General features: G+C 58.0%; 1 protein-coding gene across 1 annotated transcript in view; it reads right to left on the bottom strand.

The window, feature by feature from the left end:
* The window catches only part of CHD6 (chromodomain helicase DNA binding protein 6), a 52,415-nt gene extending 43,723 nt beyond the window's left edge, over positions 1-8,692 (bottom strand). The window contains exons 1-6 of the mRNA XM_054392136.1: positions 8,429-8,692; positions 7,086-7,585; positions 4,898-4,910; positions 3,116-3,250; positions 2,830-2,979; positions 117-182 (exon numbers count right to left, since the gene is read on the bottom strand). Coding sequence (XP_054248111.1) covers positions 117-182; positions 2,830-2,979; positions 3,116-3,250; positions 4,898-4,910; positions 7,086-7,585; positions 8,429-8,692 — 1,128 coding nt within the window. The remainder of the gene's footprint in view (positions 1-116; positions 183-2,829; positions 2,980-3,115; positions 3,251-4,897; positions 4,911-7,085; positions 7,586-8,428) is intronic.
* Between the last annotated feature and the right edge of the window lie 17,632 nt (positions 8,693-26,324).

Here is a 26,324-nt window from a genome sequence, read left to right as displayed (position 1 = left end):
ATGGCACAGCAGCACCAACTGCTGCTCCATCTCATGGCCCGGCTGCACAAGGCAGCCAGGCCTCACCTCTCCTCTGCCCAGGGACCTTCAGCCCCACTGACATCTTTGCCACTCACCTCCTTCTGTACCATCCTGGAGGCAAGGATCTTCTCAATGATATTGGCATCATCCTCGGGAGGCTCCTGGGGACAGGAGAGCAGAGTGCAATGTTTCTGGCTCACAGGCATGGCTTGGACCCTGGCACTCTCCCACTACAGAATAGCTGCTTGCTCTTCTCCCTGCCCAGCAGCTGGGCAGGCAGAGCTGGCACAGTGGGAGCTGGGAGAACTGCACTTGCAGAACCCTTGCTGGGTGTGAGGGTGCAGGTGCTGCCAGCCCAGCTGTGTTTGTCCTATGCCCATGCTCAGGGGCTAGAAAGTTTGCCCTCTGTCCTGCTCAGCTGTGTAGGTCCTTCCAGCTAGACCAAGGCAGAGAGGGTGGCAAGTGTCCCAGAAAAAAGGGAGCTTGGGCATTTCTACCTCGAGACTGAAGGAAGGAAATATGCCAAGAGGTGCCCATCTGCTCCCATGCTCCAAGCTACATCTCTGACCTGCCCTGGCATTAAAACAGCCCCCCAGTGGTGGATGTCCCCAGTGTGCCAGCACAGCAGACAGGGCTGTTGGGCCCTGCTTATGGACATAGGACACAAGCAACGGCCCCACTGCTGTCCATGCAGCTCTGCCGACACTCAAGAGAACCTCCTCCTTCCCTCCACAGGCTCCAGCTCTGCCATGAGGAAGTCATGAGGCTGCAGAGACCTTCTGCTGGCCACCCACAGGCTCCCAGCCCACTCCCTCACGTTGAGAACATGAACTTGGCTGGGGGTGGCCCTAACTGTCCTGCTTCCAGCTACAAGAAGCAGGCACAGAGGAAGTGAAGAGGCCTGGGCTGTCCCAGCCCCACCACATGCTAAGGGACAGGAGAATGAGGCTTGTGCCTGTGTTGCAGCAGGAGAGGCATCGAAAGGCTGAGGGAAGAGGACAGAAGCAGCAAAGTAGAGCTTGCCTGAGCATCAGAAATACCAATTCTGCTCTGGCTGGGAGATGGTTTGGCAGCAGGGGGAAGAGCAAAGTGCAGAGCAGAAAGGAGGAGGATTTTGTTCACCCTCTTCAGACAGAGACAGTCTGGTCCAAGGCAAAGAAGCCCTAAGATGTCCTTTGGCAGATGAGAAGGACCTCTCTAAGCAAGACACAGGACAGGCTGGGGAGGGACAGGCAGCTGGGGCATGCCATAGTACTCACCCAAAAGGCTCTGGGAAAGCCAAGGTGGTGCCCAGGGCTGCAGCAGCCCCTGCATGCCCCAGTCCTCACTCTTGGCACACTGATGGCAGTGTGGGGCAGGATGCTGAACCCAGCACTGTCACACAGTGAGCAGGGTAACAGCAGCTTTCTGAGCCCCTCAGCTACAGTTCTGTGGCCCAGAGGATTCCTGATCTCTTTGGGGAGCTCTGCTCCATTCCAGAGTAACACAGCCAAGGGCAGCATGCAGAAACTGTGCAGTGCCTGCTTCCTCACACCTGGGCATCCACTCTGGCACTGTTGAGCTCCACCTTGACTCTGACCACAAAGGGTTTGTGTGAACATGGTCAGGGGCTGACATCTCAGCCAGCTCCAGCATCCTGTGGCTGGGAGCTCCCAGGCTGACCTGGAGCCCAGCCAGCTTCCCTGGGCTGCAGGCTGTAGGGGAAGCCCTGCACTGCCCCAGAGAGCTGCTGAGGAATGTGGCCAGGGTCTAGGGGAGAAAGCTGCAAGTCCAGGCCATGGGGAGCGCAGCCCTGAGGCCTCAGCATTCCCATCTTGCCGTGCTGGGTCAGTCCTGGCCTGCTGGCAGGAGCCCAGCGCAGCAGCTCGCTCAGCAGAGCCTTGCTGCTGTCAGACAGCAGCCTCCAGAACACATCTGGAGCAGGACAAATCAAGGTGGAAGTCCAGGACTGAGGAGAGAGCAGGGTGGCAGCATGAACACAAGCCAGAGGCAACTCATTCTCACCTGCTGTTTTGAAAACCTCCCTTGAAGAGATGCTTACAAGGAGCCCAGCTGGGACACAGCCCAGGCAGCAGCTGAAGCACCACTGGGAACCTCCCAGGCTGTGTGCCAGCCTCTGCCCAGGCAAGGCAGAGAGCATCAGGCCAGCTCTCATCTACTGCCTTGCTGACCAATGCCCACACAAAGCCCTGTGAAGAGGGGGCTGGAGAAGGACAGGGGAACACTGTGAGAACAGTTAGTATCTGGCAGCTTGTTAGTGACCAGTGGGGGAGAATGAGCTGCAGGATCCACCACACAGACCAGCAGCAAGGAACTGCCAACAGCGAGCAGGAGCCAGCACTGAAGGAGTGGGCAGTAGAGGCAGGGCAGTGAGGCCCAAGCTGCAGTGACAACAGCTGGTCCCTGCCGTGCTGCCCAGATCCTGCCATGCTGCCCACAGGTCAGCTTGGCTGGATGGTGTTGGGCTGGGCATCTCTGTGGCACTGAGGGAGAGGAGCAAATGGGCAGAAAATGATGACCTGGCCCCTACAAAGCCCTTGGTTGGCAGAGCTAAAACCAGCCTAGCCTCATGGACTTAAGCTACAGAGACAGGAGCCAAAGGTGGGCAGGGCAGTGTGGGGGTCATGCCTTCAGGGACACATTCCAGAGGCCTTAGTCACCAGGCAAGAGGGGACCAGCTGGACCTGCATACCTCCTGCCCACCCCTTTGTGCACAGCCAGACTGCAGACTCCCAAACAGGCACTCACCCTGTGCTGGGACCCCCCTTCCCCTGACACCCCCTGAGCCCCGTGCCCAGCCAGCCCTACCTCTGCCTGCCAGGCCAGCGTGGAGGCGGAGAGCGCGGAGGTGCGGCCGGCCCCCAGCACGGCGATGGTCTCCCCATCGTCGTCTACCACCTTGAAGTCCAGGTCCTCGTTGTACTTCCTCCTCTTCACCTGCCGGCCTGAGCGCCGCTTCTGTGTGACACCAACCACACTCAGGGCACAGGGGCAGGCCACGGCCCTGCTCCTGCTTGCTGGGGCCCAGCTCTGCTCCTGCCCAGAGGCGGCCAGGCCCTGCCCCTGGCAGCCATGGGAGGGCTGTGGAAGGTACCTGGCTGTCGGCTGACTCCGCAGACTCCTCTGGGCTCTGTGCAGATGGGCTCAGGAGATCCTGATCCAAATCCAGACTGTCCACTGGGATCTCATTTTTCCTCTTCCCTTTCTTCTTCTTTTCCACAGGGGTGTCCTTGCTGCTGAGACGGACAGACAGATCTCGTCCTAGGGATCCTGGGGGAGAGCCAGCAGGCACCCACACAGGGCTCTGCTCCCACTGGAGCAGGCTGCTCAAGGCTCCTGGGGCCTCTCTCAGCATTGGGGATCCCCAGTTGGTGATGCTCATTGAAAGGTTCACCTGCTCTGGCCTGGTGTGGGGTGGAAAGAGCTGGGGGGCTCCAACAGCCAGGGGAGCAGCCCCATAGGAGCTGAAGGAGATGGGGTTCAGCTCATGGCCAGCCCTCACTTCTCTTTTTGCATGGGGAACTGTGAGGTCAGGGCACTCTGGACAGTCGCTCAAGTGTGGTGATGAGATGGAAGGAACCAGGCCAGACTCTCCCCTGCAGGCAGGGTGACCTTTCCTCGGGCCATCAGGTCTCCAGAGTGAAGGCAGGTCCTGCACCAGAGTGCAGCAGCCTCTGCACCAGATGGGAGATGGAGACAAGGACCTGTGTCCAGCACAGGTGCAAGGAGGATCTCTCACCACCAGCCCCAGCAGGCCAGGGCAGTGAGGTGCCTGCCCTGGGCAGAGCAGTCACAAACACATCCTGCACCATCAAAAGTCAGGAGTAGAGTTCAGCAGTTCCAGAGGCAACCTGTGTGCTGGCTCCCCAGAGACAAACCTGGCTGCCAGGCCACACTAAACCTTTACCCCAGTGCCGAGGCAGAGGCTGCTCCAGCTTATGGTTTATCTTCCCTGGCACCAAGGCCCCTCCTGAGAAAACAGCTGAGCCAATGCTGGCCTTTGCCTGCAGCCAGAGCAAGTTCAGCCTTGCTAGCACCACAAACACAGGGAGCACACAGGTCCCATTGTCCCACCAGAGCAAAGGGCCACCCTGGCAGTCACCACCACCTCCAGGGGCCCATGAGAGGATGTGTCCCACCAGGCAACTGTCCTCCACGCTCTGGTCACAGTGGGATTTGCTCCCAGTGACCCCTGTGAGATTGAGCTGTGCAAACACACAGCCCAAGCCTGCAGCATGCTCTTGGAGTCAGGTCCAGCCTGTGCCCCATGACACCTAGCACAACAAGGCCATGTGCCCAGGAAGCACCAGGGCAAGAAACAAGCACTGCAATCGTGCCAGACCATCCTCACCCTCTGTCAGGGAAAGATGCCAAAGAGCTGGTGCCTCTCCCTGAGCAACTGTCTCTCCCTCACCCACAGCCCTGCCATGCTGCCCCTGCCCACACCAGGCCTGCCCAGCAGCAGAATGAGCTTTCATTTCAAACCACGTCGAGGTTTTGCCCCCACTTCAGGAGGGAAGTTGCTGCTTGCCCAGGGCCAACAAACTCCAAGCAGTGACAGATGTGCTGCTGAGGACAAGCCCCTGCTGGCCGTGCCCTGGCCGTGCCCTGGCATCACTCCCAGGTCCTGGGAAGGTGCTGCCAGCACTGCTCCTGCCCGAGCAGCAGCTCTTGGGGTATTGATCTGAGTCACAAGTAGCAGCAGCTCCATTCCTGACCCAGTAGTTGGCTGTGATTAGAAATAATTTAGAAGCAATCACAGCACCATTATCTGCCACTTAGAGGACTCCCTGCAACCATTTCGGATGCATGGAGGCCTTACCCTGTCTGCTGCTCACCTCCCCCTCCCCCATGCTGCCTGGGGCCCCCAGCCCACCCCCCTGTCTCTGCTCCCTGCAGAGCTGCCACCCTGACACCCATGGGTGCCTCCACTCAGCAGCTGCTCCTCCTGTGTGTGTGTTTGCTGCTGGCTGACCCAGAGGCCAAGGCGACCGTCTGAGAAGGGGCTCAAAGAGGAGCTGTGGAGGGAGAGGCTGCAAGAAGGACCTACTGGCTGGGCTGCCCTAGCAGCAGGGGCAGACCCAGGCCCTCTGGAAGGTGCAGGTGAGCACCGCAGGCTTAGACTCCACTGGGGCATCAGAAAGCACAGAGCTTTGGCACTCCCAGGCTCCCACACACAGTTTCTGCCGACCCCAGTTCAAGCCAGTGACCTCCCTTAGCTGGACAGCCTCTTCCCCAGGGCTCTGCACACTGGCCCCAGCAAGCAGATCTTCCTTCAAAATCCTCCTGGTACCCCCAGACCCTGCCCTGCCTTTGTGGGAAGGACCAAGATCTTCAGCTCTGCAGCTGGGGTTACCCTGCTGCAATTCCCAGGTCCAGCAGTGTGAGCTGCCCACCCACAGCAGGGCACACTGGCATGGTCTGCTCTGAGCACCCTGTGAAGGCACTGCTGACAGCCAAGGGACCTGCCAGGGTGGCAACAAGCTCCTGGATAAGGGCCATGAGTGCCTTCAGAAGTCCAAGCCTTCATAGTCTGCTCTTCCCCAACTTTCCCCTACTTTGGTATGTCCCCAAAGGTCCTACCACAGGGATGGACTTCCGTGAACTGTCCATAAGGCAGCTTCTCAATGGTGGAACAGAGGTGTTTGCTGCCCAGGGTCCTCCTTGGTGCCCAATGCTCTCCCTTTACATGGTCCTCATCCTTCCCTACCTGTAGCCCCTCTGCTTCCCTCTCCACCTTCAGTCTCTCTGCTGCAGCCCTCCTCAGAGCACTCAGGAGCCCTTCCCTTACTCTCCTGCCACTGTCCACTTGATCTGCCCATCCTCATTTGCTCTGGCAACACAAGGGCTTGGCTTCCTTCTGTGCACAGCCCCAGGCACCCACAAGTGACAGCATGGCACAGCTCAGGGACACATGGAGGACACAGCGCCCAGCTCTCACCCTGCTGAGCTCCCCACCAGCCTGGCATGAGAACTCTACTGGCCTACACCTTCTGTTCACCAGCAACCCATGGCAATGGCACTTATGGCCACCTTGGTGCCAGCTCCATGGCCCTGGCCTCTCCAGGATCCAGCTGTCAGCGAGTTCCCAAGGAGCAGGGCTGTGGAAGACCTGGGGCTTGCTTCTTGCCCACACTTGTGTCCTGCAGACAGCCATGGTGGGAAGTAGCTGGGCAGATCCCAGACTCTGGTGACCATTTCCAGGAAAGTGCCTTCAAGAAGCTCTCCCAAACGGGTGCTTTCTAACGGAAGAGGTTTTGCTGCAAGGTTCCCAGCTGCCTCCTGTACTGACCCTTTTGCCTGCAGAACTAAACTCATCCTATGGATTCTTCACAGCACAGGAGGAGGACCCAGCTCCAATCCAGGAGCTGCGTTGTACAAGGCTCCAGAAGCACTCATTCTTGCCAGACCATGACACTAATCCAAACACTACTGCTGCTGCTGAGACCTGCTGTGCGGTCCACACACGTGCCCAGTCCAAAGGCTAGCAGAGCTCCTGGCCAAGCAGCCTGTGATTCAGGAGTAAGAGCCCTCAGGCCAGGCCTCACTGCCAGCCTTGGCTGCCAGCACAGCTCCACAGCTGCAAGGGGCAGGTTCTGCTGCCCAAGGGAGGCATAGGAGATGGAAAGTGCTCCACCAGCCTCCCTGAGCCGAGAGGAGGCAGGCTGCAGGCCCTGGGGCATGCAGGGACCCTTGCACAGACAGACCCGGGCCAGGGTCCTCTCCATGTACACTCCTGGGCCCCAGAACAGGGATGAGAGGCTCTGGGCCACACAGCAGCACACTGTGCTGCTGAGACAACTCCCTAAGGCCCCTCTGCCCTCCAGGACATTCAGCACAGAGGCCAAGAAGACACCAAGATTCTTTGGTCCTCTTGCAGAGCTGGGGTCTCAGAAGACCTCATGCCCAGAAGGGCCCCTGCCTGCACTGCCTCTGCATGGCCAGAGCTCCTCCTGGCCTCCCAACCGGCACATCCAGGCTCCAGCACGAGGAGCCTGCACTCCTGGCCCAGGGTGGCCCAGCCCTGTCCACAGCAGGCACAGAGACACGGTCACACCACTCACCTGCTCTTCTTGGGTCTTGCTCTGGGGGTAGTTTCAGAGCCACTCTTCTTTTCCTTCAGCTCCTTGGGGGCTTTGGGCTCCCGAGGTTTCCGGGGCTTCTTGGGCATCTCTCTTTGCTTGGGCTCCTTCGGCTTCTTGGGCTCCTTTGCCTTTTTAGGCTCTTTTGGTTCTTTAGGCTCTCTTCTCCTCTTTGGTTTCACCTCTGCAGTTGCTTTTTCTCCACCTTCCTGCTCTCCCAGGTCCTTTTTCTTCCGTTTCTTCTTCACCCCTGTGCCCCCTCCCCCACTGTCCTGCATGCCGTTCTGGGTGCTCAGCCGCTTCTGGGGAGCCCCCTCAGGCTCCTCCTCTGGGCACTGGCACTGCCCACCCATGTCCGTGTCTGTCACCATGCCCTGCTGGGGCACCTCGTCCTGCTCCTCGCTGCTGGCAAAGGAGTCCTGTGCCTTGCACTCCCAGGCTGCCGACATCGGGGAGCAGCTCAGCGCCTTCACGCTCGGCGGCTGCAGAGAGAACAGAAAGGCAGTGCTGAAGCTGAGGGCGGCAGGAACAGCAGCAGGCTCCAGAGGGACCAGCAGCCCAGCACCCCTCCCAGCACCCAGCTACAGCACCAGCAAAGGCCCTGGACACAGGGGGACTGTGCTAATGGCCACCACACACAGACACTGTCCAAAGGGAGGCTGACAGGTGCCTTTGGGCTCATGCCAGTGCAGTGTGGTGGTGGCAGTGTGGCAGTGTGGTGGTGGCAGTAGCAGTGTGGTAGTGTGGCAGTAGCAGTGTGGCAGTGTGGTGGTGGCAGTGTGGCAGTGGCAGTGTGGCAGTGTGGTGGTGGCAGTAGCAGTGTGGCAGTGTGGCAGTAGCAGTGTGGCAGTGTGGTGGTGGCAGTGTGGCAGTGGCAGTGTCGCAGTGTGGTGGTGGCAGAGTGGTGGTGGCAGTGTAGTGGTGGCAGTGTGGCAGTGGCAGTGTGGTGGTGGCAGCAGTGGCAGTGTGGCAGTGTGGCAGTGGCAGTGTGGCAGTGTGGTGGTGGTGGCAGTGGCAGTGTGGCAGTGTGGCAGTGGCAGTGTAGTGGTGGCAGTGTGGCAGTGGCAGTGTGGTGGTGGCAGCAGTGGCAGTGTGGCAGTGTGGCAGCGTAGCAGTGGCTGGTCCCTGTGCCGTGCCCCCAGGCAGGATGCTGCCTTGGCACACTGCATACAACCCATGCGCCCTGGCTGCAACCTGCCCGCTGCCCAGAGCCAGGGACTGTCCCAGCAGGGCGGGAGGAGGGACTCAGGGTTGCCTTGCAGCCTGCAGACCAGAAAGCAGGGCCCTGGGTGCCAGCAGGGCTGCAGGTGGTGTTGGAACAGCACCTTGCCCGGGCACTGCTGGCGCAGGGGCTCCCCCAAGCCCAGCGGGCCAGAGCTGCTCTTCCTGCTCTGCTTCAGCACTGAACTCCAGAAGGAATCCAGCTGCCTCCCAGTGTGCTCTGCAGAACCAGCCCCACCAGAAAGCAGCATGGAGAGGCCCAGTTGTGCTGCAGCAGCAGCGTCTGTCATGAACAGCCCAGCCTGGTGAGCAGCCACCAGCTCCTCGAGAGCAGCCTGGGCCAGCAGGGCTGGCAAGGGAAAATTCATGGTAGGGACCAGAAATACCCCTTGAAGGACGTGCCAGAGACAGAGGAAGGGACACATAACTGTGTGCAGCAGGGATGGGTAAAGTAACAAGCTGGGCTCTGCTTCAGCTGCTCTGCCATCCCCAGCACCCCAGCACAGGCAGTGCCTGGCCCTGCCAGCACTCAGCAGCCCACTGTACCCTTTCTGGTCTGGCTGCCATCAGGGGCCACTGGAGAGTGGCCAGGGACATGGTCAGCACTGGTCCCTTGTGGCACTGTGGAGAGCCAGCCCTTGGGAGCCCAGACAGGTCTGTGCCCATGGCCCTGGCAGCATGAACATTCTGAATCTGCCCCCACAGTGGGACAGCAAACCCCTCCCCCACAGCCACCTTGTCAGCTCCTTCTCTTACTGCACACAGGGCTGCAACCAGAGGAGGCTGCAGCCATCCCCAGCCTGCCTCACCACCAGCTCACAGCTGGCAGAGCAGCACCAGCCCAAGCCCAGCAGCACAGCAGGGCTGAAAGCTGCTTCTACAGACAACTATTTGGTGGCTGTGCCATGAGACACTGGCATGGCTAGGCCTCTGCCAGGCCTGTCCTGCCAGCCCAGAGGTGGCCCCTCCTTGGAGGGAGTCTGTGGGGCAGCTGCTGAGTGGCCTGGGAGACAACAGTTCCTCCACAAGCCATTGCCCTGGTGCAGAGGTGCCAGTGCCTTCGGCAGCAATGCCCTGGCCCCACCTGGCTCTTCAGAACTGCAGGGGAGAATGTAAATGCTGACATCCTTGGGCTGAGGAATGGAGCCCCTGTGGGCTGCTCTAGGTGCTGGGACTCTGTACACTCAGATTCCTGCTTTGGGCTGGAGGGAAGCATTGGATGAAAGAGGCTGCCCCAGGGAGAAGAGCCCCAGCAAGTGGCATCAGCTGGGAAAGCTGCCCTGGCACCTCTGCCTTCACACAGCACCTCCAACACTCTGCTCCAGCCACCTGGTACAGGGGAGAGCAGCCGTCACAGCTCAGGGACAAGCCACCAACATGCACCCAGGTGACTAAAGAGAACCTCTTCTGGGATGGGAGAAAGTCAGCACTGGAGATGCTGCCCCTGAGCCCACAGACTGAGCAACAAGATCAGTCCGGGCCTTTGCCTTGCTCAGATCCTGCAAGCTGGGGATCAGCTGGAACAATTCACTGGATTAGCTACAAAGCTCACAGACTCCCCAGAGCCTGGATCTCCTCTTGCTTCTGTGCTGAGCAGCAGCCAGGCATAGATACCAGGCAGAAAGCAAATCTTCAGCATCCCTGCACAGCAGGAGGGTGAACTGCTCCTTGCCAGCCACAGTTTGTAGCCCTGAGTCTTACAAGGGGCTGCCCACTTCCAGGCAGACCACCTGGGGAGCAGCAGCTAGCCAGGATCTTGCAGTTCTGCTGGAGAGGGAGGGCTTCCCCAGATCACCCCTGGGATTGGACCAGGACTGGCTTGGGCGTGGTGCTGAGCACTTGAAGTAGCTCTGTCCCTGACAGCCTCTGCCTGAGGGACCTGAGCCATTGTGGCCAGACAGGGGGACCTGAGTGCCTCTGGGTGCATGCTGCAGCAATTCCCAGCAAAACATGAGGAGCAGAGGGTGCCAAAATGGGCTCAGGGTTCCCACCACCACCCCCCAGCCAAGTGGTCCAAAGCTCCCTGTAAGCCAGTCTGCTGCCTGCCTCCACAGCTCAGTCAAGGCTATGGAGCCCAGGCAGGTCCTGCTTGCCACTGCTATGTCCACGGCCTTTAAGAAGCCTCAGGCCTCAAGGCATCAGACAAAGGTGGCAGCAGGGAGGCCTCAAACCATGACCTACTTGGCAGTGTCTGCCTCATTGTGCTGCTCAGGCCAATTGTAGAGGGCATGCTGGTGACTGCTGAAGAAGACATCCCATCCTGCACAGGCCTAAGCAGAGAGGGGAATGCTTCATAGAAACAACCACAGGCTGTCAGGTTTGAGAAAATGCAACAATGCTGCTCGTCCTGTATCACCTCTTGGCTGCCAACAGCCCCTCCAGCCTCTAGGCAAGTCCCTCCTGGTGGAAGAACAGACATGTCCACCCCAGCACACCTTCCAGACCAGCAGTGCCAGCACTTTTGCCATGGGATGCCCTACCACAGCCTGCTGTGTCCAGCAGGGAGCACCAGGCAGCACCCAGAGCCTCTGGTGCAGGCCCTGCCATGGCAGCCTCATCAAACACCAAGCAGCTCACGAACAGGGCCTGCACAGGCAGCAGAAGCAGAGGGAAACCAGGCTGCCCCCCACTGACTGCAGGCAAGGTACCTCCAGACCCAGAAACCCTGCGGCTGCTCCGTCTGCCTCAGGAGGAGAAGGCTCCACGCATGAGCCCAGGCAAGCTGCTGCCATCCACAGAGCACAGATCTGCTGTCAGAGCTCACTGCTGCATGCCAGGAAATGAGGTTTTCCTACTCCCCCCCGCAGCCGTGAGGTTCAGTTTCTCCTGGCTTCCTGTCAGCAGGACAGCCTCAGGAAGCTGTGCCAGTGTCACCTGTGCTCCTGCACCACTTCACTGCAGCCTTGCGGCTCGCCTGCAGCAGCCCAGCTGCTCCTCTGCAGCACGCAGTACGCTGTCCCCACGCAGACACATCAGAGCATCAGCCACTGCCCTGGGCTGCAGGGAACCCACTGGATTCAGGACTGCAAATAAGGCATGGGGAAAGCCCAGACAGGTTCAGTCCTGCTGCCCTCCCTTCTATTTCTCACGGTGTGAGAGCAGGGAGGAGAATTTCCTTGTCACCTCCTCTGTCCCATTCACTGGTTTGCCTTCTCCATGACATCCTTCCCCTGTGCTGCTATTTGAAGGGGGAACTTTAGCCTAGTCCCTGACTGCAAGGACTAAAAGTAAAATAAATTATCATTGGATGTAAAAGAAAAATAATGCTAAGGTCTATAGAATTCATTGGCTTGCCAATGGAATATTGAGCAGAGGCAGAAACAGTTCTCTCTTTCTTTTCTTCTTTCCCTTCTGCTTGCAAATTTCCTCTCTCTCTCTCTCCCCCCCATGGCCTTGCCAGGGGGAATCTCTGTTTTGACCACTGTGTGACATAATGGGAAGGAGGGAGGGAGTGGGGGAGGAGGTGAATGTGTCCCCTGGATCCATCCAGCGGTGTCTGAGGAATTTCTGTGTTGTTTATAAATAGTAAATCCATCCATATTGCACATCTATTGTATATTTTGTACATATTCATTGCATTTCAGATTTCTAGAGTTTAGTTTGCTTGTAAACAGAGCTTCATTTGCTTCCATCCCAAACTGAGCTGGTCTGAGCTATTTATTCTGGGGATAGTTCTTCCAAATTGGTTGGGGGGGTAATTTTCACCCACCACACCCTGCAGAGCTCCCTTGGTCCAGCACAGGTACAGCTGTCCAGTTACCCTCTCCTTGCAAGCAGGCTGGGCCAGCTCTCAGACCATCTGCCTTCCTCTGCACGTCTCCTAAGCCCATCAGCTCCAGGGTGGCAGCAGGAAAGCAGAGTGCCACAAGAGGTACCACAGCAGTGGAATGGTTTCTGCTCTGTTCCTTTTCCCCTTCTGAACTGCTGAGCACCCCTCTGGCACAACCTGCAGAGCTCTGAAGCTCTGCCAGCTCTGAAGCTTCTCCTCCAGGATGGGCACAGCCCCGTAAAGGTACACACAGGGCTGGCTCCCACACACACACTGCCTGGCACTCCAGGCTTTTCTTCAGCTCTTCAGACTCCATTTCCATTACAGCATCTCAGATGGCTGCAGGAGTCACCAGGCACCTTCTGCCCTGCTCTACACCACGAAAGCAGAGACATTTTTCCTGCAGTTTGTGTCCTATTCTTTCAGCAGTAACTGATTGACAGACAGAACTCTGATCAGGACAGCACCCAACTTCTTCAAAAGCATCTGGTGGGGAACCTCCTCAGGTTGTTTGGGAGCCCAGGAGCACAGCACCAGCACAGAATCACAGAATGGTGGGGGCTGGAAGGTACCTCCAGAGATCATCCCATGCAAACCCCCTGCCAGAGCAGGGTCAACCAGGGCAGGATGCACAGGAACACATCCAGGCAATGCTTGAAAGTCTCCAGAGGAGACTCCACAACCTCTCTGGGCAGCCTGCTCCAGGGCTCCAGTCCCCTTAAAGAGAAACCTTTCACAGCACACAGCCTCTCCTGCAGGGCTCCTCACAGCACCAGCTAACCACACGGGTTTGCTGTTTCCAGGGTTGTTTGGAGGGAACTGGGAAGTAAAGACAACTCCCAGCTCTGGGTGGGTGCTGCCCACCCTGAGCTCTGGTACCACACCCAAGCAGGACGAGATTTATCCCCTGAGCTGTGCCTTGGCACTGTCTCTCACCTAGCATTTATCTGGTGACCCTTGCAGGATGCAGTTATGTGCAATGTTTGCAGTGGGTTCTATTCCCAGAGGAATTTCCTATGATTTCCATTGCATACAGTACAGGATGGTGAAGCCCTCAGCAGCAGCTGCAGCATGAAGTCTTGTGCCCTGCTTCTAACTACTGTCAAAGAGAAGGTCAGGGGGAAAAATGGTTTCAAACCTCTCCAGAGAGCCATGAAGACTAACAGAGAGCACTTGCCACTGCATTAGAGAGCAAAGCCAACCTCAGGCTGGGCCTTAATGCTGTGCTTCCTTAACTTAAAATTCTTTTATCTCTGGCCCCAGTTTTTACTCAGGACATAGGGGAGAACACCACCAGGAGGCAGGAGGCAAAGCAGTTCCTGCCTTGGTCCTCAAAGGGCTCTCTGCCATTTCCCAATGTGCTGAGCCTGTGAGATGCACCCAGTCCCCCTGGCCCATGAGGGTTACCCCTGCCCCCCTCTGAGTCCCCCAGCAAAGAGCAGAGCTGGGCTCACAGGGACCCGAGGGACCAGTTTGAGCCTGCACTTGGGACACACACAGGGAGCTCAGGACCTGTCCTGTCCCATGACTGACCAGGGCCTGCACCAGCCTAGGGTCAGCAGGACTCTGTGCAGCCTGAGCTGGGACCAAAACCCCCACCCTCCCCATGCCAGGGACCTGCAAAGGGACCAGCAGAGAAGAGGAACAAGAGGGAACAGCAACTGCTAAGAGAAGGTGGGGAGGGGCACTGGGCACCAGGACAGGGTGGCCAGGACCATGCAAGGATGTCCTAAGGAGCATGACAGAATGGGAACAGCAGGCAGCTTTGGGGGAAAAGAAGAGAAAACTGGGCCCAAGCAGCTGGAACAGGTAGAGCAGAGGGATGAAGCTTGGCAGGATAGGGTGGAAGATGCTGCACCCTGTGCCCAGCCAAGAGGGCACATCACACCCCCAGACCTGCTCCTCCACGGCCTCTGAGACGACATCACCTTCCCTGTCCCTGGCGCTCCTGGGCTCCCACCCTGCAGCTGGGCACCGCCTTCTGCCCTGTAAAGGTGGCACTGATTGCACAGCCTGGCATGTGACACCCAGAAAGCACCTGCTGCACCACCTAGTCACACGTCATGGGCTGGACTCCACCTTAAAGGACTTATCCAGCCTTAGTGATTCTGTGACTCCATGACTCTAAATGGCTTACACCCAAGGGTACTGAGGGGGCTGCTGGCAGTGCTCCCCAAGCCACCTTCCAGCACTGCCCTGACTCAGTGGGCAGGCCCCAGCTGACTGGAGGGCAGCAAAGGTGATGCCATCTACAAGAAGGGCTGGAAGGAGGACCCAGGGAGCTCCAGAGCTGTCAGGCTGCCCTCAGTGCCAGGGAAGGACATGGAGCAGGTCACCTTGAGTGCCAGAACACAGCAGACACAGGATGGCCAGGAGAGCAGAGCCAGCCAGCATGGCCTCATGAAGGGCAGCTCCTGATTCATCAACCTGATCTGCTATGAGCAGCTGACCCTGCAGGGCAGGCTGAGGGACAGGCTTGTGGCTGTTGTGTGCCTGGGCTTCAGCAAAGCCTTTGGCACTGTCCCACAGCATCCTCCTGGAGAAGCTGCTCATGGCCTGGATGGGGGCACGCTGCTGGGTTAGAAACTGCCTATGCCAGGCTCAGAGACTGGTGGGGAATGGAGTGGAATCCAGGAGGTGGCTGGTCACAGGTGGGGATCCCCAGGGCTCAGGGCTGGGGCCAGCTCTATTTAGCATATTCTTTGATGACCTCAATCAGGGGACTGAGTGTGCCTTTAGTAAGTTTGCAGATGACACTAAATTGGGTGGCAGGGTTGATCTGCTGGAGGGTAGGGAGGCTTTGCAGAGGGATCTGGCCAGGCTGGATCCATGAGCTGAGGTCAATAAACAAGGCCTAGTGCTGGGTCCTGCACTTGGGGCACAACAACCCCATGAAGGCTCCAGGCTTGGGGCACAGTGGTTGGAAACTGCCCAGCAGAAAAGGACCTGGGGGTGCTAGGTGACAGCAGCTGAACAGGAGCCAGGGTGTGCCCAGGTGGGCAAGAAGGCCACCAGCAGCCTGGTCTGGATCAGCACTGGTGTGGCCAGCAGGAGCAGGGAGGTGATCATGGCCCTGTACTGGGCACTGGGGAGGCTACACCTTGAGTGCTGGGTGTAGTTTTGGGAAGATACTGAGGTTCTGCAGCAGGTCCTGGACAGGCAATGAAGCTGGGGAAGGGTCTGGAGAAGAGGGCTGGTGAGGAGCAGCTGAGGGAGCTGGGGTTGTTTAGTCTGGAGAGAGGGAGGCAGAGGGGGACATCATTGTTCTCTACAGCTCCCTGAAAGGAGGCTGGAGCCAGGTGGGGGTTGGGCTCTTCTCCTTAGTCTCAGGTGGCAGAAGCAGTGAAAATGGCCTCAGGTTGCTTCAGTGGCAAGTTCAAGTTCAAGTGGATATTAGGAAAACCTTCCTCACTGGAATAGTCTCGAACAGTGGAACAGGCTCCCCAGGGAGGTGGTTGAATCCCTGAGGGTATTTAAAGGACAGAGATGTGGTGCTGAGGGTCATGGTTTAGCACCAAACTTGGAAGGGTTAGATTGGACTGGATGCTTTTAAAGGTCATTTCCGAATGAAATGATTCTAAAGGTGGGAGCAGAGAGGATCCACTGGACCCACGTGGCAGAAGGCAGAGGCCAGCACTGTTTGGAGCAGTGATGGAGAGGATGTTGTGTTGGTACTGCTGAGTGCTGGAGCCTCCTCACCAGCCACCATCACTCCTGATCCATACCCAAACCCTGCAGGACTACACAGGTTAGATGGGGGGTGGGGGAGGAAGCAGCCTGATGTCCACTTCACTGCAATGCTGTGCCCTGGGGTTCTGCCCTGAGTCCTGCAGAGTTTCCCTGGCAAGAGCAGAGCTGTGAGGAGACCACAGCTGAGCTCTGCTCTTTGTCACTGCCAAGATCAGAGCCAGCTCCCCTGGCTGCCAGGCTCAGACAACACACTCCTGCAGGGCAGTGTGACCAAAGCCAGTAGAAGTGGCCATGCCACTTGTCATCTTGTACACAAGTGCCACCTCCATCTAACCCCTGCCTGCTGCAGGCTGGGCCAGACCTTCCTGCAGGCCCCAGCAGAAGCAGGATGCCTGCACAGAAGTAAAAGCCCTGCACCTACATCTCAGGCACAACTCAAGCCCTGCAGAGCTTTGTCTTATATGCAGCGTGTCCATGAGAGCATTGACCGCAGGGGCTGTGAAGCTTCCATGCTCTGTCCAGCACCTCAACTGCTCAACCTCCTCCACAGCACCTGCTGAAGCCACCACTCAGGCTGCTGCTGTTCCTGCAGCCTGAGGTGGGCACAGCACACAGTACTGTGTCCCCAGGTTGGTCCTGCTGCCAGGCACCAGCCCAGCCTTTCCGCACAGCCCCCAGTGCAGGCAGCCTGCTGAGGACCTGCTGCAGCAGCTGCATGCACAGCAGGGGCTGCTAGATTTTGGTCCCTGGGTGTCCACACCCCTGGTTTGCAGCCCTTCATGCAATGCAGCAGAAGCTAAAAATACTCAGGTGCGCTGCAGCCTCCGTCACGCCGCGGAGCAGCTGCGGGTGCCGGGGCTGTGGCTGGCGGAGGTGGGGCCTGGCTCTGCTCCCAGCACCACGCAGCCCTCCGCAGCTGCTGCTGGGAAGCTCCAGGCCGTGACGAGGCCAGCCCTGGCAGCAGGCACTCGGCACCACTGCCCTCACGGAGGGCACAGTAGGGGCCTGAGGGCACTGCTGCTGCCCTGGGCTTGCCAGGTTGTCCTCCCCACTCAGACCTCTCTGGCAAGGCAGGAGGGAATGTAGGGAAAGAGCGTGGAAAGAGAAGGAGCTCTACAACCCTTGGCACCACCATGGAGGACCAGGACCAGCGCTCCTGGCTGTGGGTGCAGGATCTGGGTACCCAGGAAGCTCACCACTTCCCCTGCCCTTCATCCTTCTCAGAGCAGAGCTCCTCCATGCACCTAGCACCAAGGCTCATCACACCTGACAGTTTCATCACAACAAAAAAAGCCCAAGGTGGGCCAGGAGCCCCTGGTCACAGTTTGGAGGAGAGCTACAAGTGCCCTCAGGCTTGGGGCTGTGCTCCTCTGCTGCCATGACAATGCTCTGGCCCCGAGGAGCTCGAGTAACAGTCCTGGGGTTGTAGGGGAGCCACCAAGGCTCCTATTTCACAGCTCCACACAGCAGGGGAAATCCTTCACCTTGTGCAAGGGGGTGCTGGAAGCAGGGCACTCCCCACCTCCCAGCCGCCAGCCACAGGGTCATTCCCACCATTCCTGCCACCTCCAGGCCCAGGCTTCAAAGTCAGAAGAGCCCTCCAGGACAAGGCAGGAACTTAAGGGCTCACAGGGTTCCTCATCCCCTCCCTCTCCAAGAGGCAAGCAAGGCTGCTCCGCTCTTCCCAGCTGCGTGGGGGGGAAGCATTTCTGTGGCTGTAGCACAAGCAGAGCTGCAGGCACTGTGGGCCAGCTGCAGCGATCCCTCAGGACATTCAACGAGTCAGAGCTTGGCAGAAAGGAGGAGAAGACCCCTCAGTGTCAAGGGCACAGACAGCAGAGGCAGCCCCCAGTAACATGGGTGCTGCTGAAGTCCTCAAAGAAAATCCATTGTTTGCCATTGCTCCTGCAGTACCCAGGCACGCCTGTCCCACCTCCCTCAGCAGACAAGGCACCCACCCTGGCACGAAGCCTCCTCAGTCACAAGGGAAGTGACAGGTTTCACGAGTTAGTCACAGCTTGGTGACAAACCCACCAGATTCTCAGGCAGTTCTGAAGTGGAAGATTTGTGCAAACACAGCCCCTGCCTGTGCTAACAACATCCCCTCATCAGCTGGCAGTGCCCTGTGTGCCAAGCCATCCCAATGCAGGCAGATAGGGTGGCATTGCTGTGAGGGGGCAGAGAGGAGCTCCCCCCAGGACAGCTTGCTGCAAGACCCCAGCTCTCCAGCCCAGCCTTCATAATCCACTGTCAGTGGACATGGACAGCCCTCGGCCCTGGGAGAGGCCAGAGCACATCCCTAACCTCTTCCTGAAGGAAGGTGGCAGCTCTCCTGCCATCCACCACCAACCCGAAGTTGCCAGCACGTTGTACCCATTGGCCTGAACCTACATCTACATGACAAGCAAGATGGAGTTTCTGCTGGCAGGGACATACAGAGACAGGTGGCCCTCGGTAGCCCTGGGAACCACTCAAGCATCTTATCTTCTCCAGAGAGACTGCTCAGTGGACTCTGGAGAGCAACAGCCCTCCTGAGATCATGAGGAGTCTGTTTACAAGGTGTGGGAGCTCCTGGGCTCAGGTGTCCAGGGGTACAGAGTGGCACCTCTTGCTGGTTTGGCCTGCAAGGCTCAGCAGGTTCTGCAGAGCAGAGATGGCAGCCACTCACCTTGGGGAGCAGCCATGCCCTTCACCACAGCAATCAGGAGCCCAGAGTACCCCCAGGAGCCCTGCCTGGCCAGGCATTCTTCCAAACACTGAACACACAGCAGCATTTCTGACTGCAGCCCAGCCCCTTCTGGGGACACCTCAGCAGAGCCCCTGCAGAGCGGGTGACCCCAGGAACACTGCAGCCCAGTCTGTGGCACACTACAAGGAGTGTCCTACACTGCTGCTGGTTCTGAGAGCTCAGGTGCTGCGCAGCTCAGCCTCCAGCCTTCTCTGCTCAGACTAACACTCCTTTATCTCCCTTCAGGCTTTATCTGCAGGGGCAGTGACACAGAGCAGCCTGGGAGCTGAGCACACCAAAACCCCCACGTGCTGGGGGAGGACAGCTCTGCTGTGCTCCAGCCCCACATCACTTCTGCAACCCTGCCGCCAGAGCAACCAAATCTGCTGCAGTCCAGTGCAGTGCTGGGGATTTCTCAGCTGAGCTTTGCTAGCACAGCAGAGGTCACTCACCCCTGCCCCACAGTGCCCTGCTCTGTTCCAGGTCTTCCCCTGCCCCAGAGCAGTGACCCAGCAGTGTTGGCACACAAGATCTGCTGCACTCCTTCCTCTGCACTCTGAGGCTGGCTCTGCTTCATCCCAGCACCTCCACGACACACTGCCAGGCTCTCTCCTTTAGGACACACTGCTAGGATCACTCTTTCCTACCACCTGTGTGCTCTGTGCTCACCTTCCCAGCCCCACAGTGCCTGCCTTGCTGCAGGCTCAGAGCAGCACCTCTTCCAAACCTCTCCCTGCCCTCCTCCTCCCCATCTCCCTGCCACAACAGGGCCATCTGCAGCTGCTCCAGGCAGCACCAAGAGGCTGCTTGCATGCTGGCTGGCAGTGGCACCAGCTCATCCTCTGCAACAGATCTGTCCCTCAGCTGAGTGTTCCCATTCCAAGCAGCACAGACACAGCACAGACACGAAGCAGCTCAGAGTGGAGTAGTGTGTTTACACCTCCAGCCATGCTCCACCTGGCAGGCAGAGCAAGTCTTCGGGCATGTCCCAGGTCCTGTCCCTTATCAGAGTGTGGGCAGCCAAGTCCCTCCTCTGCACATGCTCACTGCAGACACCACCAGCTCGCAAATCTCCAGGAGCAGCTGGTTCTTATCATCTGAGGCAGCTTGGTGGGATGGGATTGTTTCTGAGCAAGGGAAAATTCCCTAGCCAAGCTCTGCCAGCCCTGCAGATGTGACCTGGCCCAGCCTCCCTCTCAGCCTGCCCACAGCAATCGCAGCAGCCCCATGGGTCTGGAACAGGGATGTGATGAAATGCAAGCCAGAACCAATACCAGGGGCTTGGAGGGAAGAGAAGGGTTGCTCCTCCTCAGGGAAGAGAACCAAACCAGGAGCATTTCCATCACTGAAGGCAAATCTCACCTCAGACATCTTCTCTAGGCTGCAGCTCAGGTCAGATTTGGATGTGCTGAGCTACAGCCCCATCTGGAAATGCAACCCACCCCCAGCCCCTTACCACTACACACCAGCTGCAACACTTCACACAGACACAGTCCCCAGGCCTTGCCAGCTGAGATGGGAGAAGGAGAGAGTGTCACAAACCTGTTTTTCTTTTTTCTGTATTTTCATTATCATCAAATCAGGGATGAATGTTAGCTCTGCAAGACACAACACAAAACAACATGACAATAAAGAGGCTGCTGGACCTCAGGTGCTCCATTCTTCCACACCTTCCCTTCCAGAGGCTGAGCCCACCCCGGTGCTGCTTGGAACAGCAAAGCTGCCAGAGTTAAATGCTCTCAGGGACAACTTGGGGGCATCTGCTTTGAGCCACGGCAAGGAGCCCAACGACACACCTCCCAACAGCCTCGTGCTACCCGAACCCCACTGGGCAAGACCAGCCGTGCAGACACAGTCCTGGCATGAAGTGGTGCACCTGGGGCTAGCAGAGACACACTCCAGCTCCCCAGAGCTCCAAACCCACCTCGGACACCCCTGAGAGATGTGTTGGATGCTGCCAACCCTGCAGCAGTGAGGGAAGCAGTAAACAAGGCAGCCGCTGCCAAGCAGCGATGACAGCAGTAGCAGTAAGGGATGGGAGAGGATGCAGGGGCTTGGGGTGGGCTGCCAGCTGCCAAGGAAGAGCTGCCAGGCAAGGAGGACAGGGCAGGCTGAGAGGGGAATAGCCACACTGGCATACCCCATCTGGCCCATGAGCTGCAGCAGCCCTCAGAGCAGTGCTGGGGCTGCCTCCCCAGGCCTGTGCCCCCCCAGCATGGGAGGATGCTGCCTGAGCAGCTCAGAGGAGATGGGGACTGCAGGCAAGGTGATTCCTGAGCGACCCCCCCGCCCCCAGCAGGCCTGGATGGAGGAGCTGCAGTTGTGAGTCCAGCCCTCAGCAGCAGCTTAGTGCCAGAGGCAGAAGTGTCTGTGTGACCAGGGCCCCACAGCAACCCCCACCAGAGGAGGGGATCGGCAAGGGGGCTGTGGTGATGCAGCACCCCAACAGCTTTCTGAGTCAGAGCCTGGTCCCAGCACCACAGCTCAGCACTGCACCTGCTGGCTGTGCTCCAGCTTGGCCAGCAGCACCTTCCAGCTGGCTGTGCCCAGTGGCCACAGCTCCCTGCAGGCACTGCATGAGCTGCTGTGCCCAAGGCAGGGACACACCTCCATTACACCTCCATGGCTGCCAAGTACCCTCAGGTTGTGGGAGGGACGAGGGACAGGCACCTGCCCAGGCCCAATTCTTCTGAGAACTGGGCAGAGGTTGGCAATTACCAGACCCAGAACCAGGCTCACCACTGCCCTCCTGCCCACACGTGGAGTCAGCTCTGGAAATGGCACCAACCCCACATGACACAGCATTAGAACCACAGAACCATGGAACTGTCAGGCTGGGAACAGACCTTGGAGACCATCAAACCCCACTGCTCACCCAGAGCTCACAATGCCACCACTGCTGCTGAGCCACTGCCACTAACCCACAGCCCACAGCACTACATCCATGCAGCTTCTGAACACTTCCAGGGGTGGGGACTCCACCACCACCCAGGGCAGCCTGGGACAGTGCCTGAGAACCCTCTGCAAAGAAATTTTCCTGATCTCCAACCCGAACCTCCCCTGGCACAACTTGAGGCTGTTTCCTCTTGTCCTGTTGTAAGAAGAAACCAACTCCCACCTTGTGCCAATCTCCTTTGAGGGAGCTGTAGAGAGCTATGAGGTGTCCCCTTGGCCTCCTCAAGACTGAACACCCCCAGCTCCCTCAGCTGCTCCTCACAGCACTTGTGCTCAAGACCCCTCACCAGCTCTGTTGCCCTCCTCTGGACCTGTTCCAGCCCTTTAATATCCTTCCTGGGGTGAGGGGCCCAAAGCTGAACCCAGGATTCGAGGTGTGGCCTCACCAGTGCTGAGTAGAGGGGGACTAGGCCTGCTGGCCACACTATTCCTGATGCCAGGCTGACTGTGCTCACCAGCTGTGACAGCCAAGGGGACATGGTGAGGTCCCAGCAGGTGCCCCAGCCATGGCACACTCACCAGCTGTCAGGGTTGGCTCCAGGCAAATGCTCTGTGGGGAGCAGACCCTCAGCAGTTGTGCCAGCAACAGGCACCAAGGAGCCCAGGTGGTTTGGACAAGCTTTAGACACCAATGTCACTACCACATCCTGCCCCACATGAAGCCCCCACCATGAGCCTCCCTTGCCACTGCAGCTGTCACACTTGCCTGGCACAAGGGCAGAGCTTGCAGCACTGCCTGCCTGCAGGTGAGGCCAGCAAACCCCAGCACCCCCCACCAGGTCTCCTCACAGCACCCTGCCAGGCCGACACCTTGCCCATGCCCAGAGCCACTTCTCCCCTGACCCGGCACCTCTCTTCCTAAAAGGGAGAGCCCAACAGGTCCTACAGAGGGGACCAACTCTGCACACCAAGGCTGCTCCATGGCTCACCCCCACTGCCACCAGCAAGAGGCAAAGGCTCTGATCCTGGCTACGTGGCACAGCCCAGGGGAGGATGTCCCAGCTGTAAGTCAGGCTTGGTGGCAGTCAGGCAAGGCACCCCGTGCCACCAGCTGAGTGGGGAGGACAGCATCTGTGGCCAGGGTGACACAGATCTCCTTTCTCATGCCTAAGGCTGCCAGCCCCTCCTGTACTGTAACCAGAAGGGCTTGGAGGACAAGGGGCTCAGCCAGGCTGGAAGATGCATGCAGCTGCAGCATTGGTGCTCTCCAGGAAGGACCAGGCAGAAGTTTCAGCCCCAGTGGCTGCTCCAGCTCAGAACAATCCTGCCAGGCTCTGGCAGACAGCAGCCCCATCCCAAGGGTCTGCTTGGACACAGAAGTGTTGCAGACCTGAGTTCAGTTCAGCTTTCACAGAGGCCTCTGGGCTCCATCAGACTCCAAGGTACTCAGCTTGCCCCTTCTTGCCAGCAACATGAGAGTCTGCTGGACTTCAGCTCCCAACACCAGCAGGCACCCAGCAGGTCCTGCCAGGGCCCAGCCAGCTCCCCTCTAGGCTCCAGGGCAGCCAATGGTCTTGCCCTAGCTCTGCTTCCCAGCTTTTCATTCACAGATCTCCTTCTGGACTAACCCAGAAGATGGAACATGGGTGTGAGCACCAACACTGTCTTCCTGCTGTTTTCTTTATGCTATTAAAGGCTGTGAGCTCCCTCAAGCTGCCCCTTCCCAGAGCCCTGACAAGCCATGGGGTCCCCTGTTTGCTCCCTGCTCTTACCACTCAGCTCTGGGTTTCAGGGCTTTTTATTTTTGTTGTTAAACTGAACCAAACATCATACCTTGTGGATCACACATTTAGTGGCCCAGGTCCCACCCCGCTCACCAGCTCTGCTAAGGTGGTGACCCAGGCAGTGTTACAGCCAGCAGCTGGACAGGTATCTGCTGTGACCATGTGCAAGGAGAGCCCCAGCAAGGTCATTGCCAGTGTGAGGAGAAAGTGCTTGGTCTCCTGCAACACACAGAGCTAGCTCCAGCAACAGGCTGCCCTGAGGGGATAGCAGCAGCCCAGGTGCTGGTGGGGCCCTGCTGCACCTCCCAGCATGCTGTGCCATCCTGATTTGGGGAAGGCTGAGCCAAACTGGCTTGGCCAGGAACCAGAGTCACTGTAGCCAGTTGTGAACCCAGACCCCAGGGTCCCTGGGGCACTTCACACATCCTATTGCTCAGACTTGTGAGGCAAGCACAGCCTGGCATGGCCTCTGAGGGGACCAGCTGGAGACCAGGAAAGGGACACGTTCCCACCTGCACAGTGCTGTGATCTGCTTGTGCCTACTGCATACAGAGCATCACCTGCCCCCACAGCCAGGAACTTGCCAGCATCCTGAAGGGAAAGAGGGAGCACCAGCACACTGGCATGCCATCACCTCCAGTGAGAACCCACTTCACTAGCCATTTCCATGCTAATTAAGTATCTGCAAATTAAAGAGAAACTCTGATCTCAGCTGAGACAGCCCAGCTTATAAATGAGCAGTACTCCACAAGGAGAGCAGCAGCAGCACCTCCCAAGCACTCAGGCACTGGGCACTTTTCATTCCATGCTCACTTTTTGGTGCCTTTTCACCCCAAGAGACCTGATGCACACTAGTGCTGCCAGCCTGCAGCATGCCCAGCACCAGTCAGCCACCAGTGCCTCCAGCTGCCACAGCAAGTCCTTGTCCCCGAGGCTGGAGTACCCCTTGGCAGTCTTCCCCTTGGCAGCAGGCACTACAGGCCAGCAGCCACAGGGAGCTGCCTTCTGATGTCTCAAGGGAGCTGTCCCTCCACACCAGCAGACCAACAGGCTGTGGCATGGCCCCTGCAGAGCCTCTGCTGCCAGCAGTGATGCTTCCAGTTCCACAATTTGGGGCACAGCAGGTTACCATCCTCCTCCCCTGGATGTATTTCTGCTGCTCTGAAAGCAGGACACATCCCTAGGCTGAGCCCTGCCCAGGCCATGCCAGCATTTCCTGTGGCTCCCCGCTGGGCTCCTCCAGGAGCACAAGCCAAAAGCATTAGAAATTCCAGATTTGAGCTGACACCAAGCCAAGCCCAAGTGGTGACCATGTGCTCTTCCCCTTCTATCAGACTCCCACAAGGGTGGCCAGGCTCTCCTCTGCAGATGGAGGATTGATTTTCCCACCTCAGAGGCTGAGGTTCACAAACATGCAGCTCATGGGCTCCCAGAACCCCCACACAACAATTTGTAAATCCAGCTCCATCAGCACAAATCAGTGTGGAGTGGTTCACCTCTGTGCTCCCTCAGAAAGAAGAGATCTTCTCAAGATGATCTGGCGGATAAAAAGGGTGATGAAAACAAGCTGTGAGCAGAGCCAAGGAGAAGCCACAGCGGCCCAGACAGTCAGCCTGTACAGAGTCAAAGCCTCTCCAGGGCTACACAACTTTTAATATGCATTTCATCTCTGCTGCTTTTCTCTTTCTTCCCTTTGAACAGGGGGGAGGAGGCAGAGAGCCAGCTTTCCTGGCTTTGGCCAGGAAGGTTTTGTGCTGTTTCTGTTAATTGTAAACCCCTGTAAATATTGTAAATGCTGTCTATTTGTATCTATTCATTGCACTCCATTGTAGACTGTAGTTCTGCTTGTAAATATAGCTCCATTTGCTTCTGAACTGAGCTGATCTGGTGAAGCTAATGGTGGGAGGGGAATTTCAACCCACCACAATGAGGAAAAATTTCTTTGCTGCAAGAGTGGTCAGGGATTGCAACAGGATGCACAGGGAGGTGGTGGAGTCTCCATCCCTGGAGGTGTTCAAGAACTGTGTGGCCACGGCACTTGAAGCCATAGTTTAGAGGCCACGGTGGTGTTGGGCTGAAGGTTGGACTGGATGCTCTGAGAGGGCTTTTCCAACCCAAACAACTCTGTGATTCTGTGCTCTGCTGAAAATCCATCTCTGAGCAAAGGCTCAGGTCTGTGCCTGCTGCATGAGCCAGGCCAGGCCAGCAAAGCGCCCAGGCCTTCATCTGCATGTGCAGCTGCTGCACCCCACACGGACAGCCTCCAAGGAGAATGAGCAGCACCTCAGCAACGCAGAGCCAGGAGATGTCCTTGGAGCAGCACATGGCAAGGGCAGGTACCAAGTGCACAGCACCCATCTGGATTCATCCCTGAGTAGGGCAGAACAGGTCCTGATGCAAACCTCACACACAGGATAGGATCCTTGCCAGCAGGACTCACAGCTCAAGCAAACCAATCACACCAGCTCCTCAGGATCCTGCTCTGCTCAGCTGCCTGCAGCACCTTCCTGTCACTGTTCTGGGTGCCCCACAGTCCCCCCAGCACCCGATGGCAGAGGTCTGCAGACACTTCTGCAGACACAGTGCCCACCTGAAGCTGCTCAGGGCACCCTCAAGAGAGCCTCCCACATGCCAGGCAAGAATTTTACAGCTACACAGGCACATTCCTGGCTCACTAAAGGCTCTGAAGCATGGAAATGATGCAGTAGGTGCTCAGACACTCCCCTGACAGGATCAAATCACCTCAGAGAGCCTCCTTCACACAGACTGCAGGTGTCCCCACACCTTCCTGCCTTACTCTAAATCACTACCATGCTCCCTTGCTATCGCTGCCCAGCTGACACACCAGCCTGGGTGAGCATTGCCTCTCCCAGACACCTTCTAACAGCCAAGCTACAGCACCATTCAACATCAAAGCTCCTGTCAGGACCATGTCACACAGCATGTCCCCACTCCTCTGTGCTTGGCAGAGCCTCCTCCTGCAGCTCAACTTGAGCTCTCGTGAGGGCTGCGGCTGTAGCTGGAGGCTCTGTTTCCTGCACCTGGCTTCTCCCCTCCTGTTATTTCTGCGACATTTCTATCCTGTAGAGGGGACTGAGAGGAGCAGGCAGGTGGAACAACACTGCCTGTGGCTG

The sequence above is a fragment of the Indicator indicator genome, chromosome 24 (assembly GCF_027791375.1).
Source record: "Indicator indicator isolate 239-I01 chromosome 24, UM_Iind_1.1, whole genome shotgun sequence".
NCBI classification, from domain to species: Eukaryota; Metazoa; Chordata; class Aves; order Piciformes; family Indicatoridae; genus Indicator; species Indicator indicator.
The sequence above is the reverse complement of the archived record's forward strand: the minus strand, read 5'-3'. Positions and strand labels throughout refer to the sequence as shown.